We start from the raw sequence: 24435 nt of genomic DNA, 5'->3' as shown, positions 1-24435 counted from the left end.
TTGTTCCAAATTAGTAGACAGGTTTATTCAACGCGTATACACACACTTCCACAGTTTTCAACAGAACAGTGTGCATTAGTAAACCGCTTTCCCAAAGTGAATTCTTATTAAGTACGCACTCGCAGACCAGGCATTAACAACCGTAGCCGAGTCAGGGTTCGATGAAACGCGTAAATCAGTTTGTTTATATATGGCTGGATTAGTAAACATAAACATCACTTGTAGTGAATCAAGTTTTCCACATATAAGTGTTGATTTCCTCGCAAGATATTCCGAAACTAGATTCTGTGTAAAGACATGTAGTAAGTAGTAAGAACCTCTCAGTAATGTAGGTGCCAATCAGAATCACATCGTATAAAAGTCCTATTTGTGAGAATATACACATGTGAAGTTGCTCGAACTTAATCCTCGCGTCATGTTGTGATTCTAAGCAACTCCTTGTTCGCAACACAGTTGCATGCATGTTGATTAAGCTAAGAATCACTAATTAACAAACTTGGTGATGGAGTAGCAGCATATGTCCGTTATTAGGTTAGTACACCATAGCATGTTTAACATCACAGATTGTAACAATGTGACTTAAAAGCAGAAGTTCCCAACATAGACTGAGTCGCATCCCCTAGATCATTTCAATGCTAAGCTTTGCAACTGGTTAAGTGAATGAAGAGAAGAATTCATGGACGTATGTTAATCGAATTAGTCGCAACTGAACATTTAAGGGGTTAGCAAAAGTGACTCGGCTGCCTGCTTGAGTGAAAGAACTATAGGCGGGTCTTTTCAGGGATTATAATAAAATGCGGTGGATTAGTAAGTAGATGTCTAGAGCCAAACTGACCACTTCGCATGTCTACACTCTCGAGACTAATATAGGCAAGAAAACCCAGACGTAAAAAGTGAATGAGGTCTCTCTGATTGAAAGTACCTCGGTTTCTACTTTGGAGACTATTGAAGAGGTCAAGTTTTGAATGCTCTGAAGGCATTGCTCTGAAGAGATTGAGAAAAAAAAAACATGCTCTACTTAGAAAATCTCGTCGAATCAATCCATACCTAGGCTGCTGTGGGTTCTGATGAGGGAGCACTGGGAGTGTACAAACCCAGCTGGATCATCATGGTCCTCTTAGCCCTGGACAAACGAGACTTCTGGTGCCCAGCCTTGTTCCTGTGAAGGGAGCCAACCTTAGCTGCTTTGTCAATAATTTTAAAGGCCTCTCCAATAAGCTTCTCGATGGGCTTGAAATCTTCCTCTGTAGCGTCCGTCTTCTTCTTCAGTCCGTCAAGAGCCACGAATACCTGGTAGAATCCCATTTACAACAACTGCCAATAAGCCGAAATGACAAGAATCTTCTAGTCTCTAAGGTCAGAGTTAAGGATAAGTCACTGGAGGTAAGGTCAAGTACCAGAGTAGAGTAACGACATTGCGTTTAGATGAATGCAGACACATTATCTACCTTTTTCATACGAGTGGAAACCTCGGACTTCTTCGCCTTGTGATACACACGTCTTTTCTCATTTTGACGAGCTCTCTTATCAGCCTGGTCAGGTTTCTTGGTTGGAGCTGCCGCGGCCCGCACTACTACTGACCTTCTTGTCACTGGGCTCACCACTGAGCTTCTGCAGGCTACACCTGTGAAGTGGAATAATAAAGGGTTCATTATCGCAACATTGACTTCAAAATTCGAAAACACGACCTAAGTTCAATGATTCAATTTTAGAGGGCAAGGATTTGACGGTTTCTTCAAGTCAAATCCATTTCCTAATGAAAGACCGATTAAAGATACAAGAAAGATATCACGGAGCTTCTCGGTAGCGTAAGAGAAAAACCAAATTCCACTCAGAATACAAACCCGACTCCTTCAAGGTAAGACTCAACGACAAGACTAGAATCTCATAATAACAATTACTTAAAATGTGTCACCATATCTTAACAACCTACGGAAGTAAAGCATCCGAAACCCTGGGTCTCAAAGAACACCTTATCCGAAAACAATCCCACTAATTTCAGAACTAGAACCCCAGCAGGGCGAGCCCCTACTCCCGAGAAACGACGGAATGAACACGGAAAACACTCCAACATTCTCCATGATCATATCCAATACTACTCTTAAAAAAATCCGCTTCCAAGCCATTCTCCGTAGCTGCAGGGCGTCGCTTCTAGGACCCCATGACCCATACGAAGCGAAACCCAAAACAAAAAGCAAAAAACAAAACAAAAAGCGAAGGGAAGAGGAAATCCTACCTTGCAAGTGCAAACCCACAAAGGCGGAGCTCAGGGACACAGTCGACCGTGGCGAGGAAGCACGGACGGACACCACTTGGGCTACAGGCAGCGACCCCACGGTGGCCCTGCAGGAGCTCCCCACTGCCATCGCCATAGCTTCCAAACAGTGGTGCTGCGAGACGAGAGTGAAAGGGGAGCTCGAAATGGGTGAGGTTAGTGGCCGCGTATGCAAAGATGTGCTAGCACGGAGGAGGAGCGGATATGGGATGTGAGCCAGTGAGAAGGAGAGTGGCGCTCCAGCGAGGGCATCCAATCTTATTGTGTGATAAGACGGAAGGAAGGGAGCGAGACGGAGACGGAGGAAGAGAAGGCCTCCCCCTCACAACGCTGCGCTGAGCAAAGGAGAGAGGCCTATCCACTCCAGATGTGGCTGCTGGTGGAACCCCCTCCCCCCCTTCTGGATGGACGTCTTCATTCGTTCGATTCTGGATGACTTCTGGCTCTCTCGTCTGCCTGTCTGTTTGTATGTGAGTTTTCATATTCGAACTTCGTGATCGTGTTTCTGTGGTCGATGAAACCATCACCTCTTGACATTCATGTATGTGTATTAATTAAATAAAAATCATATGTGTGTATATGTTCAGGCGAATGGTAAATAGACCCACTTTTGATCAAAATGGTAATCATAATGAATGGTTTATTCTTATTGGTTGCACATCCACCAATAGTGGAGAAATGAATCTAGAGTTTTTTATTTTGTTTTATTTTATTTTTATTTTCTCCTTCATGATGGTTAGAATGGGTGGATTGATTTAGTAAAAACTTGGGTCTATTTAATTTTCCCCTATTATATATATATATATATATATATATATAATTATGTTATATTATTATGTTATATATATATATAATTATGTTATATTATTATGTTATATATATATATATATTATTTTTAAAATAAATAAATAAACACACACATTCTTCAATATTGACATGTACAGTTTTATGTAATTCTTTAGAAATTTTCAAATAATTTAAGTGTTAATAATTGATGAATTGTTAGAACCACATAAGGGTATGAATTTATGAATTCAACATTATTTTTTTTAGAATTTTAGGGGTTAGAGGTGAAGTCAATTTGATCATAAACTCCAATTTTATTAGGTAGTGTGACTATATTAATTGAAATTATTGTTCTTTACATGACTTTAAACAATGCATAAGTCATAAGACAATGTAATATCTAAATTAAATTAAAATAGAAAATTTGATTAATTTTTTTCTATTTGCAATATCTAACATTTAGCTTTAGCAAAAACCTGAAGTAATAAGTCTACTTTTAAAGAATTTTTTTGTATGATTGTAATTTTTATTCTGTTATATTTGTGTAACCAAAAACTCAATCATCTTATCCATTAAATTTTTGTGTAATAGTAGTTTTTGGTTGATTTTCCTAATTCCTTTGTCCCTCTTAAGTTATTGAAATCATTAATTATTTATTTTCATTCAAAGCATGAAGGGATTGTGCTGGTAGAATCAGAAAAAAGTGGTACATCAAGCTATTTGTTTTAGTTAAATTATTAATCTGTTCATGCAAATTTTAGATCTTTATCAAGTTATGTTTTTTAAAAAATTACTTGTTCGATTGCAATACTTCTTCATAATTCATAATCTTTTGTGTTAATCAAACATCTAAATAATTTAAGTTTTAAATTTGATACCAAGTTAAATCCCCTTTCCATTTTTTTTATTATTTTTAATAAATATTGAGATTTAATCTATTCATTTCTAATTTGTATTTTCATTTTTCATTTTTCCTTATATAGCTAAATATCATTTTTCCACCAACTACAAATCCTAAAATCTTTAAAGAGCTCAAAAAGCAAACCTTATCATATTCCTCTTATAAAAAAGAGGGCTTAGATTGGGCTTACTAAGCTCATTCAGTAGCTAAACCTGGTACATTCCATCTACATACCTTACGCCTTGTGGACTGCCCTAAGTTGATCCCATCAACTCCCCCATGCATGATAAACAATAGGGTCCAAGCTAGCCTTAAAGCAGCCAACAAGGCCAATTGGAGGCAGATTAATTTAAATTATGAGAGATTCAATTGGATCTATATGTCTCACTAATGCTAGAACAATGGTTGCAAATTGTAGCTATACCATTCAAATAGTGAGATAAAATCTAAGTGCATGTGCACCAAACAACTTTTGTCCTTTGATCCCTCCTCTGAGTACTTAGTCACTTCTCTCCAACTCTCCTCCTTTTGCCCAAGCCTCCTTGGGCTAAAAATTGTAGATGGGTCGACATTTAATATTTTGTCGAAATTTGGTTTAAATTGGGCAAAGCATGGCTGGCCTAGCTTGGGTAGGGCTATGGGCAATTGGCTAAAACTTTGGGGGCAAGGAGGGGCACCAGAGACAACTAAACCAAGCCAGGGCGTTTGTGGGATGGATGGACTTCATCTCAATAAAAGCCCAGTCTAAGCCCCAGCTAATATATTCACAACATTTTTTTTAATTTTTTTTCCATAAAATTTTATTTATATATTTATTTAAATTCTTTTTTTTTTCTTCTCATAGATTAACATTGTCCCTCCAAGTAGAACATCTTAATTAAGAGTTCAGCACCTTAGTGTTTTTCTTTGTCTTTTTCTTTCAAAATCCTCTTCCTTGATTTTAAATTCAAGAGATGCAGCCTTGAAACGCCTTCATAATTTTCCTTAACACACCACACACGCAAAATTCTGGCTTCTCTTCCCGAATCCACATCGACAACCACCGACATGGCACCTTTGTAAACACTTCAAAACGTGTCGGTACCGACACGCCTCGGAACTAACACCACCGATCGGAGTTGCAACAAGGGTCTTCGCGTTCATTCAGCACTGGTCGAACTATTATTCGCCGCATGTCGACGACGACCGACTTGATGAAGCCCAAGAACATGTAGATTTCCTAGCAATTGGGTTTGATTGTTGTTGAGACGACTGCGGCGTTGAATCTCAGGATCATGGATGGTTCTTCGCCGAACCACGGCGCCTGAGTTGCGGTGTCAGAAATGGGCTTCGAAGATGGGAACTTGGACATGCAGGTTTTTGCAAGTATCCAGCTGCCGAGGCGATGCACTGACCCACCCTGAAGCTTTGACATGTAGCAGGTCTGCTATGGGACCAGTCTGCACTAATACTGTTTGGTGGGCTAACTTGAGAGGGATTGCGATGAAGGGTGGTGTAGTCGGTAGATGAGCAACCACTATTTTCAAATACAGTGTCGTGTTCCGTCTGAAGGTGCTGTAGGCAAAGGCTGTACACTGTGTTCGTGATTCGGTCAAATCGGTTTTTGTGTTGCCTTCTTCATTGACACGGCTTGGTTGTTCCTGGGGGCGAAGCCAATTGCTGTTATCGCATCCTGTACACTCTCTCCAGCAATCTTCATACATCCGAATGAGTTGCAATCGCTAGTGTCTGCAACTGCAGTGATTTTGAATTCGTCACTTTATCGTCTCAAAAACCTGCACAGTGGTGTATCGACCAGCGACACAGAGACTACCCCCTACAGACTTAGAATGTGTGAACCCATCATCTCTTGGCTTCATGCGGCTACAGTGAGTGTTTAGCTTCGAGCTCAGATTTTATGACTAACAAAAGACGATACATTCAATTTCAGGATTGTAGATCCAGTCAAAAGATGAACAAATTCTTCCTGAGAATGTTTCGGAGAGTACACGGTAGATTAGCCACTAATGCCGAAGAATCTACAAATCCCAGCAAAGAAGTCAGCAATCTTGTTCTCTCCCCAACGTAAGATGCATCCTTCTAAGAGCTTACAAAAATACTTCATTTATGTTCAAACATGAATGTGCATGAATGTGTAGGAACAAGAAGAAAGGCGGCACTTTCTGGAACTTGTTGTATAGTGGATAAGTCCCAATTTCTGGTACAATATAGAAGTATATTGTACCAGAAGTATTGATTTTCACTTTTGGAAGAGAAGTATTGAATGATATATTCTCTTCAAGAAGTGGGATTTAGTTCTTTACTAAAACAAGACCTAGCATATCTTTAAAAGTTAGAAATTTATCTCTAATAAGAGGTTTTGTGAAGAGATCTATTGCCATCTGCTCTATGGAATAATACTCCAATTCAATTTGTCATTTCTCTACATATTGTCTAATAAAATAATGTTATGTATTTCAATGATTTTTTTAGCCATGGTATATTGGATTCTTAACAATAATAATAGCGTCTTGATTATCTTCATAAATGAGGATTTTTTTGGCTTAAGAATGTCATAATCCCAAAAATATTTTACAAAGCCACAAAGTCTCTCGTATTGTAGCAACCAAAGTTGCATATTTTATCTATATTGAAAAAATAGAAATTAATGATTGCTTCTTGCTTGACTAAGTGATAATTGTATTGTCCAATATAAATGTATAGTTGCCTACTAAACTGTGCATTTCCATATAATCTACTCTATTTATATCACCATAATCCAGAAGTTGCAAATTTACTTCTTTGCCTCCATATCACAACACCAAATTTTTTTTTATCCTTGTAATTAACAAAATATTAGCTTCATCCCTTGTCAATTCAAAATATATAGATGAGCCATATATTAAGCAAAGTATTGACAAGAAAATACAATATTATACCTTATATTATTTGTAAGGTATAATAACAAACCTAAAGCTTTAAATCTTCTGCATTCCAATTTTTTTCATTCTCATGCTTAAAGAAATAACCTTGTATCATTGGTGTGGCAACTACTTTTGTGTCTTTCATTCCAAATTCTTTCAACTTTTGACAAATATATTTAGTTTGATTCAATTTAATAATACTATTCTTGTTATCTTGCAAGAAATCAATGTCAAAGAATAAACTTGGTTCACTGAGGTCTTTCATCTTGTAGTATTCTTGCAATTCATCATTGTATTTTACAAGGATTTCAAAGTTCTTGCTACCAATCATTACACCATTGACATGAATAATCAATGTAAGGATTAATCTTTCAATATATATTTTGTACAAATAAAGATATAATTTTAAGTACTTTTAACTAAGATTCAATAAAGATCCATCAAAATTTTTGTTTTCTTTTGCATTTAGATTGCTTCAAATCATACAAAGTCATTAGCAATTGCAACACCTTAACTTTGTATTCAAATAAAAAATTCAATAATTCTAGAATCTTCATATAGTTGTCTTCCTCTTTAAATTTTTCATTCAATTAATATAAAACAACATCAATTTACAACATATTCCAATCAAAGGTAGTAGCATTTGCAATGAATATGTAAATTGTTCCAAGATAAGCAATTAGTGTAAAAGTCTTTTGGTAATAAAGACTTTTCACTTGAATAAAATCTTTTGTAACTAATTATGCTTTAAAATACTCAATAGAATCATTTCTGGTAAACTTCTTCTTAAAAATCTATTTTGAATCAAGAATCTTTTTGTTATTTAATAAAAATAAAAACTTTCATATATTATGAACTTTAAAAGAATCAAGCTTTTCTTTCATGACATGCTCCATTCTTTATAAAAAGATGAGCTTATATCTTGCTTAGCAGTTTCTAGTTCTACATCTTCATCATTATGAATAACATCCATTGTTTAATCAATAGGTCATAATCTCCTTGAACAAAATTGATATTATTTTTCCAAGGCGTGTAATGCATCTTATTGCCACTTATAATATTTGCTAAATCAACCTCACTTATATAATAATGTCTTAGTAGTAGAACTTAAGTAATTGCCTATCAAGGACATGAACTCCAAAGAAAGATAATCTCAATACATTCTTGTGTCATTCAAAAATACTTAGAAATCACTCAAAGATGATAATATATTGAACTAGAATGGCTATTGCCAAAGACTAGAAAACATAACGACTCTTGAAACTAGACTAGAAATAAGAAAGGAGTTGACAAGAGTGAAGAAGGCTTCACTCTTGTCTGTATATATACTATCTAACTACGGGCTACATTGTCGTATGGCGTGATTTGCTATCTAGGAATACACTAGGTATATAGCTATAGAGAGTTTAGGTTTCACTTGTATATTATGCCTTAGCTCCCAAAAATCCTCTTTGCTTTGTGTAAAAACTCAAAATATATTAAAATCCTTTAAAACATTTTTATTCCCGCAAAGACCTTTTTACATCAGACTTTAGGATCTCATATATCTCGATCCAACCGTTCAGTTTGTTTCAAATTTCTACATAAGCTAGATTCTATTCTTAACCCTTACCACAACAAAAATGAACCGTACATCTATCACCGATCTTTCAGAATCTTAGAAATCCTAGCAGGTGCACAAAACCCTAACTTACAAGCACCTGAAAACTATTTTCCATATATCTCAAAAACCCAAACTCCAAATTCCACAAAACTTATGTAGAAAGTTTTATAACAAGATTGTACACAATCTTGGAAATTTTGAGTCAAAACCTCGTCAAATTGTCTAAGATATAGCTCAAATTACAAGTACAAGTAAATCGGGCTACTTACTACCCTTAGATTCCAAGCGCTGACTTCAACTGCCAATATCTCCTTCATCAAAGCTTGGAATTTTATAAAAAGTAGGCATAAATTGTAGCCGAAAAAGTGTTCTCTCCAACTCCAGTCGCCGATCCTCGTTTGCTATCTGTATGCGTGCGCAATGCCCCAAAGAGTGACAGTAGGTCCAAAAACTAACACCTTAACTTTGAGCGCCTATAACTTCTTCATAAAAACCCCAAATGACACAAAACTTGCACCAAAACCATAGCCAAAAACCTAAACCTTCTGACCCTAGCCTCCAAAGTTCGAATGGCCTCGAGAAACTAACCCTCATCCCTAATATGGCCTTAGGCAGCCTCCTCAAAGCCCATTGGTCATGATTTTTGACCAATAGGAATGGAGATTTTCATTATTCATCTCCATTCATCTATATTGGTGCCCTAATGACTCCCTTTACTACCAAAATTCTTCTTCAATCCTTTTTCTTATAAGATTTACATAATTTATGCTCTAAACACCAAATAGAAGAATCAAAATAAGTTTTCAAATGTCACCAATGTCTAACAAAGGTGACTCTAAATATTTAGAAGTTATTATCAACCAAAACCAATCTTAAAAGCCACTATCAAAAAGAAATTAAAGTTATACAAATTCTATAGTAATCTTTTTAAACAACCTCTTCTCAAGGTAATAATCAAATTATATTCTACAACCAATTAAAATCTACTAACATGGCTTTCAATATACTACTTAATAAATTATATATTAAGTACATAATTACATTATTTTTATATAGTAGCCGAACCATAATACGACAACATGGCGACATTCTATAGGACCTGCAATATGTGTTGACTTTGTACGGCACTTCTCTTGATTAATAAGGCAAGTCTTTCTACGTGTAGGCCACATAGTTAGCTTGGTCTTCAAGCTAACATGTGTGGCACATGGCCAACTTGTTGACCACGTTTCTAATCCAAAAAATCAATTAAAGACACCTATGAAGTCAAAGCAATGTCTATGAAGCTTCTAAGAAGCTTCTATATCAAATACTATAGAATTAACTTACTTTTATCTATTTTTACTTATTTCTATTTATTTATATATATAATTACTAGCTTACATGAGTATGTCCATGACATTACCTCCCTTTCTAGGGACGAGTTCCATGAGGAGCAGTCATCATATGTTGAGAAAATCTATGATGCAACGAATTCCATTCGCTACATACTCTGATCTTTGTTCTTTTCGAAGATGATTGATAGGGCCTCTCAACCATTGATAGTATCCCATACCAGGGCGGGAAGACCACCCAGTTATTTGGTCATTGTTGAAGCCTTCATAACTTCCTTTGAATAAAACATTTGAAATAACATCAGGAGTTGTTCCTACCTCTAGTAAAATCACCAAACATCGGGAGTCCCTTCCAAGGTCGTGATACCAAACGCGTTGTATCTTGCCATCTATTCGAGGAAGAACATGTCGTTCTTGAAGATCTTCATCTTGATTGCGTTGTCTTGAAGGTTATGATAATCATAATGTTTCATCCGATAGGTCAGCAAATCAAGGCTCTTGAGTCGAATCCACAGATTATTAGTTTTCCATCTTCTTAGCGTCACAACTACAAAGAAGCTACAAACAAGGATTGAAAGTAGAATGTTATCTTGTCTAGATCTTGTTTCTTTTATAAAGAAGATTTTTATCTTGATTTTAATAGATGTCGTCGATGAAAAGTCTCCACTGCCTTTGTTGCATTTACAAGATTCTTTACTGGCTTCCATGTGCGTTCACTAATATCATATCTACGCCAATGGATAAGATATTCCAATTTATTTTGGTGTCGCCTTAAATCTAAGACTTCTTCTACTTCAAACTCTTCATTATTGTCTACTTCTATAGGAAGAGGTGGAGCTTATCTTCTTCTTGGTATGTCCATTGTCTTGTATGGTTCAAGAAGAGACAAGTGGAATACTAGATGGATTTTCATTGACTTCGGTAGATGTAAACGATATGCAACTAGATTGATTTATGCAGAAATAAAAAATGGTCCAAGCCTTCCATAGTCCAACTTGTCACAAGGACAAGTGGTCTTGATATTGTGATGAAGTAACTATACCTTATTGCCCATGTGGAATGGTGGTTGTTCCTTTCGATAGACATCCACATTTATCTTTTGTCATTCTTGAGCTTCTTTTAATTGCGCCTTCATTGTTGCATGTAACTTTGACAATTGATTTGCCATATCTTCTGCAGTAGGATTATTAACTTTTGAAAAATCAAACATGTTAAGTCGTGGATGATAACCATAATTGGCAAAGAAAGGTGTTTGTTGCGTAGAAGAATGCATCGTATTATTATAAGCAAACTTTGCCAATGGCAAAAGAGTTGTCCAATCATCTTGTTGATAGTTGATGGTACATCTTAAGTATTGCTCCAAGACTTAGTTTACATGCTCTGTTTGTCCGTCAGTTTGAGGATGAAAAGTCGAAGATAGTTTTATATCTACTTATAAAATCTTAAAAAGGGTTCTCCAAAATCTTGATACAAACTGAGTTCTCGTATCCGATATAATATCCTTTGATAATCCATGATGGCGATAGATATTGTCGATAAAAAGCTTAGCAGTTTCTTCACCCATGATGGATTTTGTACATGGTACAAAATAAACCATCTTAGTGAAGCGATCTATTATCACAAATATAGAGTCATAAGAACCTGAGCTTGGAAGATTTGTCATGAAGTCCATAGAAATAGAAGACCATGGTTGTTCTGGAATGGGTAATGGCTGAAGAAGTCTAGAAGGTCGATGACGAGGAGTTTTTGATATTGAGCAAACATCACATGATTGTATAAAATCTTTAACTGCCTTCCATATTTGAGGCCACCAAAAATCCGTAGATATCAGCTCTAAAGTCTTATTGTATCCAAAATGTCTTGCTACTGGAAAGTCATGACGAACTTAAAGAACACGTAAACGTGCTTTTCTTTCTGGAACATATAGGCATCCTTCAAAATAGAGTAGGTTGTTCTTGAACTCGAATTTAGAGGGATCAAGAGATTTAGAAGAATTATTCTTGATATCGTAAATAAAAGGGTCTGAAGACATACTTAACTGGACTTACTTGAGAAAAGATAAATCAATAATCAATGTTGATTTTATTGCTCGAAGATGAAATTGCTCTGACTTCAAGAAAATTACTCTTTGTTACTCAAAAGCTGTATTTCTTTCTTTTGGTGCAAGATAAGAACGTCTAGAAAAGGCATCAGATAAACCTTGTTGTTTTCCTAGTCGAATAGTGATGATGAACTTGAATCTTGATAAAGACATGCTCTAATGAGCTTGATGACGATTTAATACATGTGATGATATAAAATACTCGAGGTTCTTATGATCCGTGTACACGGTGATTGGACTTGAGGTACCTTCTAGATAATGATGCCATTCTTGAAATGAATCCATAATTGCAAGAAATTCTTTATTGTAGATTTTATAAATAATCTTGGTTGTTGAAAATTTCTTGGAATGGAAAGCTACTAGATGGAACTTGTCATCTACTCCCATTTGTGACAAAACGGCATCCAAAGCAAAGTCTGATGCATCTATTTTTATAAAAAAATACCTTGGAGAAGTCGACGCGATACAAGATTGGTGCAGAAGTAAATTCCTTCTTTAAAGCATCAAATGCTACTTCAGTTTTTTTACTCCATTCAAATTTATCTTTACAAGTCAAACGCGTAAGTGGATCTACAACTTGAAAATAGTTCTTGATGAAGATTTGATAGTAATTTGCAAAGCCCAAAAAGCATTGCACATCTCATATTATTCTTAGAATCTTCCAATCTATGATAGTTTGGACCTTCTTGGGATCCATCATCAGGCATTTGTTGGAAATGATGTATCCTAAAAAGTCAACTTGAGTAGTGTGGAATACACACTTTTTCAACTTGGCATATAATCCTACATCTCTTAGTTTTTGTAACATATGAAGAACATGGACTTCATGTTCTTTATATGTTCTTGGAATAGATTAGAATATCGTCTAAATAACAAATGACAAAATCATCTAAAAACTCATGAAAAACATCATTCATAAGATGTTGAAAAGCAGCCGGTGTGTTTGTGAGTCCAAAAGGCATGACATTATATTCAAAATATCCATACCTAGTTCGAAAAGCAGTCTTCCACTCATCTCCTTCTTTGATGCGGATCAAGTTGTATGCTCCTTGTAGATCTATTTTTGTGTAGATCTTTGCTTGATTGAGTTGATTAAGAAGTCCTGAAGTCAAAGGTAAAGGATGTCTATTTTTGATGGTGATCTTGTTAAGGCCCCGATAGTCTACGCACATCTATAGAGATCCATCTTTTTTCTTTACAAATAAGAAAATAAGATCGACACTCCCACTAGAGATTTTGAATGGCATATGAAGTTTTTAGCCAAGTTCTTGTCAATATACTCCTTTAGTACAGCCAACTCGTTTTGTGATAAGGTATAGATTGGTCCAAATGGCGGTTGAGCTCCTTTTTGAAGAATAATTGAACAATCATAAGGTCGATGTTTTGGAAGAATATCTGCATTCTTCTTTTCAAAAACAACTTGGAATTCTTGATATTGATTAGGAATACCACTTAAAATCTTTTCACTGTTTGAAATGGATGTGGCATATATAACAAAAGATGACCCTTCTTTGACTGCATACATGAAAGCTCTTGCCTCTATTAGTAAGGGCTTAGATGCACTAGACTTATGTATTTCTTCTCAATTAATAGAATTTCGAAATAAACTACTAAAAAAATTAAGGTTACGAGAAATCCAATCTATATGTGTCACAGATACAGAAATACAGACTCGAGATCTAACAAGAAGTTCAAGAAGAACTAGCAAGAACTAGATTAATCAGATGAATATAAGAACAACACCATAGAGGTGAGCTAGAGCTCCAAGAGATGTGTTGTCGAGACTGAAGAACTCTTCAGCCTCGATTCCAATGTATACTCCTATTTAGGAAGCTTCTGAAGCAACTTCTACTAATAAGAAAGCTTCTAGGAGGTTTCAGAGACTTGCTTCTAGAAGGTTCTAAGGACTATGTCTCTAACATCACCCCTTTCTTTAGCTTCGAGGTCTCTGAGAAGCAATGTTGTTGTTAATCAATACCAATGCAAGAAAATAAAGATCTGTCATATAATGTCTGCTATGAACTCCAACTGTTGTTCACGAGGCAAGTGGTTCATCGGCCCTTGAAGCCAACAGTAGTAGCCCACTCCTTCAACTTCTGACCAAGCATAAACTTCAATGTCTTCATTGTAAAATTGTCCTATAAATACGCCTTCCGGCTGACCATCGTAAGCAGGCTTGGACTCAAATACAATCACCAGTGATTGGTTACTCGGTATTCTTTGACATTGTCGTGGTGTAGGCAGTTCTTCATCTTGGGGTCACCTTCGTGAGCTAGTCGGTTGAGATAATCTGATTGGCATAGTATCTATCTCTTGGCTATCTATATTAGAAGACCAAACTATGGCTACTAAAAAAATTCTATTTTATCTTGGAAAAAATAACTACATCAACTACGAATTTTGGTGGTGCTCTCTCCTTTTCTTATATTCTTGGGTGAGCAAGCTTTAGAAAGAAGCTATCATTGAACCGGCTTAGGTTTATGAGGATGTTGTTGATGAAACTCCTATACTTTTTGTGGCGCATTGGCGAGATTTTCAATTGGCTCCCACATTCACTCATTAATGTCGTAGCCGCACCAATGAACAAGATACTCCAACTTGCCCACCTTCGCCATGAATCCAGCACCTTTTCAACCTCGTATTCTTCGTGGTTCTCAATCTCAATACTAGGTGGCAGACATTGCACTCTTCCAGAAAAAGACGACTCTCGATAAGGCTCCAACAGAGAAACATGAAAGACTAGATGTACCTTCATAGAACCCGGTAATTCCAGACGGTATGCCACTGGATTGATTTGGTTCTGAATGATAAATGGTCTCAATCTTTGATAGTCCAACTTATCACATGGTCACTTAGTCTTGATATTCCGTCGAAGAAGCCATGCTTTATCTCCAATTTTGAAAGTAGGTGCTTGATTCTGAAATCTATTTGAAGACGCCTTGTAGGATTCTTGAGCGGATTGTAATTGAAGCTTCAACATATTTTAAAGCTTTGATAGTTGTTTTGCATATCTTTCAGCTGCTGGATTGTTATTTGTTGATGGACTCAATAAATCAAGCTTCGGATGATACCCATAGTTGGAAAAGAATGGTGTGTATTGAGTCGACGCATGGAGGGTGTTGTTATATGCAAACTCGGCTAGTGGCAGATATGTGGTCCAAGCATCTTGCTGACAATTAATGGTGCATCATAAGTATTATTCCAAGACTTGATCCACCCGTTCCGTTTGGCCGTCAATTTGAGGATGAAAAGCTGAAGAAAGCTTGATATCCACCTTCAGTATCTCAAAGAGAGATCTCCAAAACTTTGATACGAACTGGGTTCCTTGATCTGATATGATATCATTTGATAGTCCATAATATCGATACACATTATTGAGAAAGAGCCTTGCTGTGACTTCACTAGATGATGTCTTCTTGCATGGGACAAAGTGCGCCATCTTTGTAAGCCGATCTATCACGACAAAGATGCTATCAAATGAGTTCGATGATGGCTGGTCCGTGATGAAGTCCATGGAAACTGAAGACCATGGTCGACGTGGAATCGGCAATGGCTATAGGAGTCCATAAGGGCGATGCCGAGGATTCTTGGATCTTGAATAGATGTCACAAGAGAGATCAAAATCTTTCACATCCTTCCACATTTGGAGCCACCAAAAATCTCAAGAAATAAACTCCAAGGTCTTATTGAATCCAAAATGTCCCGCAGCTGGAAAATCGTGGCAAGATTGAAGAACTCGGAGTCGTGCTGGTCCTTTTGGGATATACAACCGCTCCTCAAAGTATAAAAGATCTTCCTCCACCTTGAACTTGTCGTCATTGGCATATTGCTTGATATCAATGGCTACTGAATCTTCAATGGTCACGGCACGTATCTGATTCAGGAAGTCAGCATCAATTGGCACAATAGTAGCGCAAAGTCGAAATTGCTCTGGCTTCAACAACGTCGTACATTGTTGATCAAACGCTGCTTCTCCAACCTTTGGTACAAGATACGATCTCCTCAATAAGGCATCAGATAGTCTTTGCTACTTTCTAGGTCAATAAGTGATAACAAAATCGAACCTAGATAGCAACATACTCCACCGAGCTTGACGTCGATTTAAAACTCGAGCCAACATGAAATACTCCAAATTCTTATAATTTGTGTATACGATCACTAGGTAATAGCTCTTTCAAGAAAGTGACGCCATTCTTGAAAAGAATCTACTATAGTAAGAAGTTCCTTATCGTGGATCTCATAATTGATTTCAGCAGCAGAGAACTTTCAAGAATAGAATACAATGGGATGGAGCTTCTTGTCTTCTCCCATTTGTGAAAATACAGCTCCCAAAGTAAAATCCGAAGCATCAGTTTCTAAATAAAAGGCCTTTGTAAAGTCTGAATGTACCAAGATTAAAGTCGTAGTAAATGCGGACTTCAGGTCTTGAAATACCTTCTCCGCTAGGGGTCCCCATTCTAGCTTATCCTTGCATGTCAACTGAGTGAGAGGAGCAGCAACTTAAGAGTAATTCTTGATGAAGATTCGATAAAAGTTGGCAAAACCAAGAAAGCATTGTACGTCTCTAACCATCTTTGGAACCTCCCAAGACACGATTGCTTCCACCTTCTTGGGATCCATCTTCAAGCCTTCCATAGCCGCAACGAATTACAAAAACTCCATCTCTATTTGGTGAAATAAACACTTTTTCAACTTGGCATATAATCCTCACTGGCTTAGTTTCTCCAAGACCAAATGAACGTACTTTTCATGCTCTTCCTCGTTTTTGGAGAATATCAAAATATCATCCAAATAGATGACAACAAAATCGTCAAGGTGCTCTCAAAAAATATCATTCATCATATGTTGAAAGACCGGTGGAGCATTGGTAAGACCAAAGGGCATGACATTATACTCAAAATGGCCATACCTTGTACGGAACGTTGTCTTCTACTCATCTCCTTTTTTGATTCATACGAGGTTGTAAGCTCCCCTTAGATCAATTTTTGTAAAGATCCTTGCACATCCAAGTTGTTCTAAAAGACCAAAAATCAAGGGTAACGGGTAACAATTCTTCTTTGTTACCTTGTTGAGGCCTCGATAGTCCATGCACATCCGCAACGAGCCATCTTTCTTCTTCACAAATAAGATGGGTGCTCTAGCTGATGATTTTGAATGATGGATGAAGTTCTTGGCTAGATTCTCGTCGATGTATTTTCAGAACTCTGCCAACTCCGTCTGTGATAGATTGTAGATTGGGCCAAAAAGTGGTTGTGCTCCTTCTTACAAGTCTATGGCGCAATCATATGGTCGGTGTTTCGGTAGCATGTCGGCATTCTTCTTTTGAAACACGTCTTTAAAATCCTTATATTGCTCAGGTATACTTGTTGTCGAGATCTTCTCCTCGGAAGTTGTAGCCGCATAAATGACAAACGGTGTACCTTCCTTAGACGATCTTATAAACGCTCTTACTCCAATGAATAAGGATTTTTCTATTCAGGATTTTCTACTAGACTTGCTCTTGGGTGGTTTTGTAGAAAAGGTCATCTTTCGCAACCTCCAATCTATGGATGGGTTATGCTTTTCCAACCAGAAAAGACCAATAATAATAGGATTTGATGAGATTCTAATAATATTGAAAATAATATGACTACTATGGCCTTTAAACGTCACTTCTATAGGTTTTGATTCATGGGTGACACTACTAGACAATAAAGGTCGTCCATCTATGACCTCAACGTGAACAGGTTTGGATTTTTGTACTAAAGGGATCTTATGACACTTCGTAAATTCTTCGTGTAAAAAACAAGCAGATGCTCATGAATCTAATAATGCTAAGGTTCTCAGTTTCTGAGGGCCAATAAATAAAGAGATTGTAAAGTAAAGGGCAGGTTGAGCGAAAAGAAAGGAACTTGGTTGTTGTTGCGATATTTCACTGTCCAGCCGCACGGTTCCTATTGTGGTTGGGCATCCTTGTTTTTTTGAACAAATGCACCCTTAGTCCTGACGATAGGTCGATTTTGCTTCTTGGGGCAGTTTCTAACTTTGTGGCCTTCTTCACCGCAATACAAGCATAGACCTTCCTCCATACGTCACTTTTTTTCTTCTAGGATAAGAGATTTGACACGTACCGCATCAATTTATATGTCTTCTACCTTTGAATGTGAATTCATGCTGCTTGTTGACATGGTTGGGGCGTGGCGAATCGTATGTTGTCTTGAACGTTGGTCTTGGCGACGTTGGAATAGGCGGTTATCGCACTTCACAGCTTGGCTAATAGCTTCATTGAGCATTTGCGGATCAAGAAGAGTTAACAGCAAATCCTTCACATCGTCTCTTAAACTCGAATAGAATTGATTCATCAATGCTTCTTCGTCCCAATTGATGTCGCATGCTAATTGCCTGAAGTCTGATGCATAGACTAATGTAGAGCGCATCCCTTGTCGTAGTGACCGAATCTTTGTTGTAGCCCATCGAACCTTGTCATGTTCACCAAATGCTTCCCTAAACGCCTCCAAAAAGATTTCAAAGTTGTTTAGTATGGACGATCGTTTCTCAAACAAAGGAGCAAACCATGATAGAGCTTGCCTTGTAAGTAAGGTTCCAACAAGCCCAACACGTGATTCCTCCGTTGGATAGCATTCGGGCTGTAAAATTGTTATCAATATGATTTGGTTGACGAATCCTCAAAACTTGGAACGCGTACCATCGAACTTGTCTAGAAAGCTAACTCGGAGCTCCTTATGTTGTAGAACCAGCGGTGCTTGTGGAACTTGAGGCAAAGTTGCTTCTTCAAGTGCAGAAGTTTGAGGCTGGTGCAACATAGATTGTGCCATCCCAGATGCTCCATCATTATGAAGCCTTGCCACGACTCCTTCAATCTCTGCAGTTTTTTGCGATAATGTAGCGAAGGCATTCATGATAGCATCCAACTTGGACTCCGAACTTTTCGTCATACTAATGTCTTGGCCTTCGGCCATTCTAAGAGAAGGACAGAAACGACTGTACAAGAAGATAATATTGGTTTAGAGGAGGGTACTTCGCAACCTCTAAAATACCTTAAGAGCTTCAAGAAAAGGGGTAATCCACTCTCTCCAAGAAGAATAAGACTCTAATATTGTAACAAAAGAAGTATCAGTTTAGAGGAGGGTAATCTGCAACCTCTAAAATGCTAGTACACTTCCAAGTAGAGGGGTAATCCACACTCTAACGAGGAAGTAACTAGCTCTGATATCTGAGGTGAGTAAAGTCTCGACAAACTGTCATGGACATAGAAATACAGACTCAAGATCTAACAAGAAGTTCAAGAAGAATTGGCAAGAAATAGATTAATCAGATGAATATAAGAACAACACCAGAGAGGTGAGCTAGAGCTCCAAGACATGTGTTGTTGAGACTGAAGAACTCTTCACCCTCGATTCCAATATATACTCTTATTTAGGAAGCTTCTCAAGTAACTTCTAGCAACTAAGAAGCTTCTCAAGCATTTTCTACCAACTAAAAAGCTTCTAGAAGGTTCCAGAGACTTGCTTCTAGAAGTTTCTAAAAACTTGTCTCTAGAAGGTTCTAAGGCCTATGTCTTTAACATCTTCTATCAACTAAGAAGCTTTTAGAAGGTTCCAGAGACTTGTTTCTAGAAGGTTCTAAAAACTTATCTCTAGAAGGTTCTAAGGACTATGTTCTTAACAAGAATTAGCTTATTTTTATCTATTTTTACTTACTTCTACTTATTTATATATTTAATTACTAGCTTACATGAGTATGTCTATGACATTGCTTCTATTTATACTTGATAAAATCCCACTACTTCTATTTGTATAGAATTTGCTTATTCATCAACTATTTCTCTACCAAATCCATCATATATATGAGATTTCCAGGCTTCACGTTTAGATATTTTTAAATTATTTGAAAGTTGAAGATTAAACAAATCAAGATTATTTCTATAATTTCTATTTTTTCTATCTTTCTCTTGAAGAATCAACGGCTCACTAAACAGCTCATCCTTGTCATCAAAGAAAATCACATCTCAACTAAGAATCATCTTCTTTTCTTTAGATAAAAAAATCTCATATCTTTTTTTATATTTAAATATCTAACAAAGATATTCTTCTTTGCTTTTGCATTAAGCTATTGATGTCTTTTTTTTGGTATTTGATACCAAACAAGATAACAAAAATATTGAACATATTAAATAGAAGATTTTTATTATAAAATTTTTTTTATAGTATCTTTTGACTAAGTCTTGCAAGTAGAAGGCAATTGCAAGTTCAAGTCACAAACTTTGCAATAAATGCTCAATATTGAAAATCCAACTTGGTATTGTCAACAAATGCTTGTACTTCTTTAAAGGTAGTTTGTATCATATGCTCTATCATGCCAAAAATCTCATGTATATATGTATGAGTAATTGTAATCGTCATTTGACTCGGACTCAAAACACCAAGATATTTGATCAGTATAGGTGGGTTCGATCTCGGGGAAAGACTCGTTGTATGAATTGGATATGTTATGTCACAATTGATTATGTATTAATTATCTAAAACTTCCAAAGTTCTCTTCCTCATCTCAATTCAATCCCTTCACAATCTCTACAATCGTTCACTGCCCTGCAGCTACTCAATATCACTGACATTCCTGACATCTACAGGATGCTTAATCTCTTTCCACAGTACTTCAATTCTCAATTCCTTTACTTTTACTCAATCTTCTAGTGCTACTATCACAATGCAATAATCTCTATTATCACAATCAAATTTTCTTTCTCTAAATTAATTAATTCGAATTCATAATTTTCAATATCTCAATCACAGTTTCAGCAATCCTTTTCTTAAATCCAATACTAAAGAAAAACACAAAAGCAAAGAAAACAAAAGGGTAGCTCCAAGCTTTACCCTGGCTCACGACTATCACAGTCTGGCCCCCATTCCTTCTTCCTCAACCTCTTTATCCTACCAAAATATGAATCGTCATTCAGCAGATTCTACAGGTTGTGAAACTTTGGCTTCTTAACCACATATGTTCCTAACTTCCTACTATTAACAACTAATCGAACTAACCATTCATCTAAATCCCAACATTACTACTATTTAACCGATAACAAACCAGAAAAGTCATTTATACATTCTACAGTAATCATGTATCTAATATCTTCAGTCTTGAAGTGAAAATCAAACTTATAATTTAAGAATTTAATACCTTGATTAGTAAGAAAAATTTTTACTTTTTTTTTTTGTCCTTCTTTATGCCTTTGATTTTTAAATCTTATAAGTAATATGTACTTGATTCTTAATTTGAAGAAATACAAGGCTATAATAGCCAAAGTATTTATTAAGTATTAAGTATTTTACATAGTTAACTATTTGGTCCCACAAAAATTAGTTGTATGAGAATAACCAAGATTAAACACTATTACTCCTAAAATACCACTAATATGCTCGTTCTTGTATAAAAAAGACTACATATAGGTCTTACAAATAATACACAATTGTTGGTATCTTATCATTTTCATCTTTCATCTTCAATCTTTCAAAACTATTTATTTTTTTTACTTCTTATATTATATTTATTGAAACATGTATTAATACTTAATGCCATTCAATGAATATACAATTCAAAATAGATAAACTAGCAATTGTAGCATTTTTTTTTAATTTTATAAGGTATAAAATAATTTTTATTGTTGAATATGCCGTGTGTGAAAAAACCATCAAAAAAAAATAATATAATTACTTCTATTGTTATTAAAATTAAATTTACAACCTTTCTTGCATAAGTATCACAAATATGCATAGGTACTCTAGTAAATACCTATATCATTAGATAGAAATAGATAAAAGTAGATAAAAATAAGTTAATTTCATAATATCTTTTAGAAAAGTTTCTTAAAAGCTTTATAGATGCTACTTTGACTTTACATGTATTTGTGATTGATTAGTAGGTTAGAAACTTGGTCAAGAAGTTAACCATATATTAATAGCTTGCGGAATAAGCTACCTATGAGACACACATATAGAAAACTTGCCTTGCAAGTTAAGATATGTATCTTGCAAAGTCAAAATATTTTGGAGGTCCTATAGGACATCGCCATATAGCTCCTAGTTAAGAATATATACAGAGGCAAGAGTGAAGCCTTCTTCAATCTTATCAATACCTTTTTAAGCCTTAATCTTCTTATTTTTGGTAATAGCCATTTTAGTTCAATAATTTATCATTTTTGAGTGACTTTTTAGTTTCTTTTAGTGATACAAGAGTATATCGAGGATTTTCTTTCTTTGAGATTCATATCTTTGATAATTTGACAAAAAAATTAATTTAATATTTTTATCTTATTTTAGAAATAAATAGATTATTTTACTTTTATTGTTATATTTTGAAGGTTGTGGACTATCCACCTTTAAACAAAATATCTTATTTTCTAATACTTATCTTTTTCTTAAAAATATTAGATTATCTCTCTTTGTAAAAATTTTCATTTGATATTAGAAGTTACAGATTATCCTCTTCTAATTGAACTTTTTGAATTTATTTGAATTGCCTATAGAAGAAAAGATTATAGATGCTACTCTTAGCAAAAGTGAGAATAAATTTGCAACTATTGTAAATCTTCATGAGCTTCTCAATATTCTAAAAGTAGAAATCTCACATATTTTTAATATGAATGATGGAGGTACTATGCCTACATCTATGGAAGAAGTTCAAATTTTGTGGCAAGATCTTAAAGAATTGAAGGAAGCAAGTAAATTCACCTTACAACTAAATCCAAAGAGTTTTGCTTCTATAAGTATGATAGTGATAAGAATTAATATGCTTGAGAAGTTTGATGGAATAAGATCAAAATTTTGAAGATTTATGCAATAAGTGAAGCTCTATCTAAGATTGCATCCTTTCCAATATCCCAATGGATTTACTCAAGTTTGATTCATAAGCGCACTTTTATCAAGAAGTTTTATCTCTTAGTTTGTACTTTTAATGATAAAGGATTTGCAACTCTTTTATAATTTAAATTCATTTCTAAAAGTATTTATGGCCACATTCAAAGAAAGAGATCAAGAAAGAATAGCGAAGACTAAGTTCTTATCTTTACAATAAAGATCACAGTCAGCTATCATATATGCTATTGAATTTCAAAACCTTACTTACGACATGGACTAAAATGTCAAAGCCCTTATTAATTAATTTTGATATGGATTGAAGGATAATGTCAAAGATTTGTTATTAATAATATCAAAGATAAAATCTTTAAAATAATTTATTATTTAAGCTATTGCATATGAAAATTAATTATTTGAAAGATGTTAAGAATAAAGATTTGGCTAGAGAAGAACAAATCAAATAATCATGGCAGCTTCCAAGTTTTCAAAAAATTATTCATGAAGGCCAGAATCAATACAAATTAATATGGTATATTTTAAATCTCCTCACAAAGCAAAAAAAGACTTATTGATATGAAGAGGATTATGCTTATATTATAGAGAAGTTAAACACACTACTTAATATTATCTAAAGAAACAAATCAATCACAAAATAAGAAGCATGGTTGCCAAAGAAGACAAGGTATCAAAAAATAAGTTTCTTCAGCTACAATAGAGACTGAGCAGTTGAAATCTTGCATAACTCATAGTAATGATTCTATACTTTCCTCAAATTCTTCACCTTATTTTACAATAGAAGTTTATTTAGGATCAAAAAATAACAAAGTCTTAGCTTTGTTAGATTCAGGAGCTTCAACCTATTTTATAAATGAAGATTTTGTCAAAAAACAAGAAATATTATTAGTCAAAAAAACTAAACTTATACATGTACAAGTCATAGATAGTCATTTGCTATCTTTTGGAGATGTTATGTATGCAATCGTTCTTTTAGATGTAGAAATTAAAGATCATAATAGCATAGTAATATTTAACATAATAAGATCTTCATCCAATCTAATTATTTTAGGATTATCTTGATTAAAAAAATATAATCCTAAAATAAATTGGATTTTTTGTAATCTTAATTTTTTTGATAGTTTAACCCAAAATTCCATTAATCAAGTAAAAATATATAAGTCTAATATGTCCAAACCCTTACTAGTAGGTGCAAGAGCTTTTATGTATGCCATAAAAGAAGGATTATCTTTTGCTTGATATGCTACATCCATTTCTAATAGCAAGAAGATGTCAAGTGGTATTCCTAGATAGTATCAAGATTTCTAAGATATTTTTAAAAAAAAAAATGGAGATATTCTTCCAAAGCATTGTCTTTATGATTGTTCCATCAATCTTTATGAAAGATCTCAACCACCATTTGGACCAATCTATAGCCTATAATAAAATGAATTGATTGTACTCAAAGAGTACATTGATAAAAACTTAGTTAAGAATTTCATATATCATTCTAAATCTCTAATTTTGGCTCCTATCTTATTTATGAAGAAAAAAGATGGATCTTTGGAAACTCAACAAGATCACCATAAAAAATGAGTATCTTTTACCTTAGATTGCATGACTTCTTGATTAATTGAATTAAACAAAGATTTATATAAAAATAGATTACAAGGAGCATATAATTT

The 24435-nt window shown here is 35.1% G+C and overlaps 1 protein-coding gene across 1 annotated transcript; it reads right to left on the bottom strand.

Moving 5' to 3' along the window:
* Positions 1 to 652: 652 nt before the first annotated feature.
* LOC112276867 (small ribosomal subunit protein bS20c) lies at positions 653 to 2496 on the bottom strand. Its single transcript, XM_024508648.3, has 3 exons — positions 2237 to 2496; positions 1449 to 1624; positions 653 to 1290 (listed from the first exon to the last, which is right to left on the bottom strand). Exons 1-3 carry the CDS (start codon positions 2370 to 2372, stop codon positions 1048 to 1050), a joined length of 555 nt encoding a protein of 184 aa, XP_024364416.1. The 5' UTR covers positions 2373 to 2496; the 3' UTR covers positions 653 to 1047.
* Between the last annotated feature and the right edge of the window lie 21939 nt (positions 2497 to 24435).

Source organism: Physcomitrium patens, chromosome 24 (genome assembly GCF_059467195.1).
Source record: "Physcomitrium patens ecotype Gransden chromosome 24, ASM5946719v1, whole genome shotgun sequence".
Lineage (NCBI taxonomy): Eukaryota > Viridiplantae > Streptophyta > Bryopsida > Funariales > Funariaceae > Physcomitrium > Physcomitrium patens.
The sequence above is the reverse complement of the archived record's forward strand: the minus strand, read 5'-3'. Positions and strand labels throughout refer to the sequence as shown.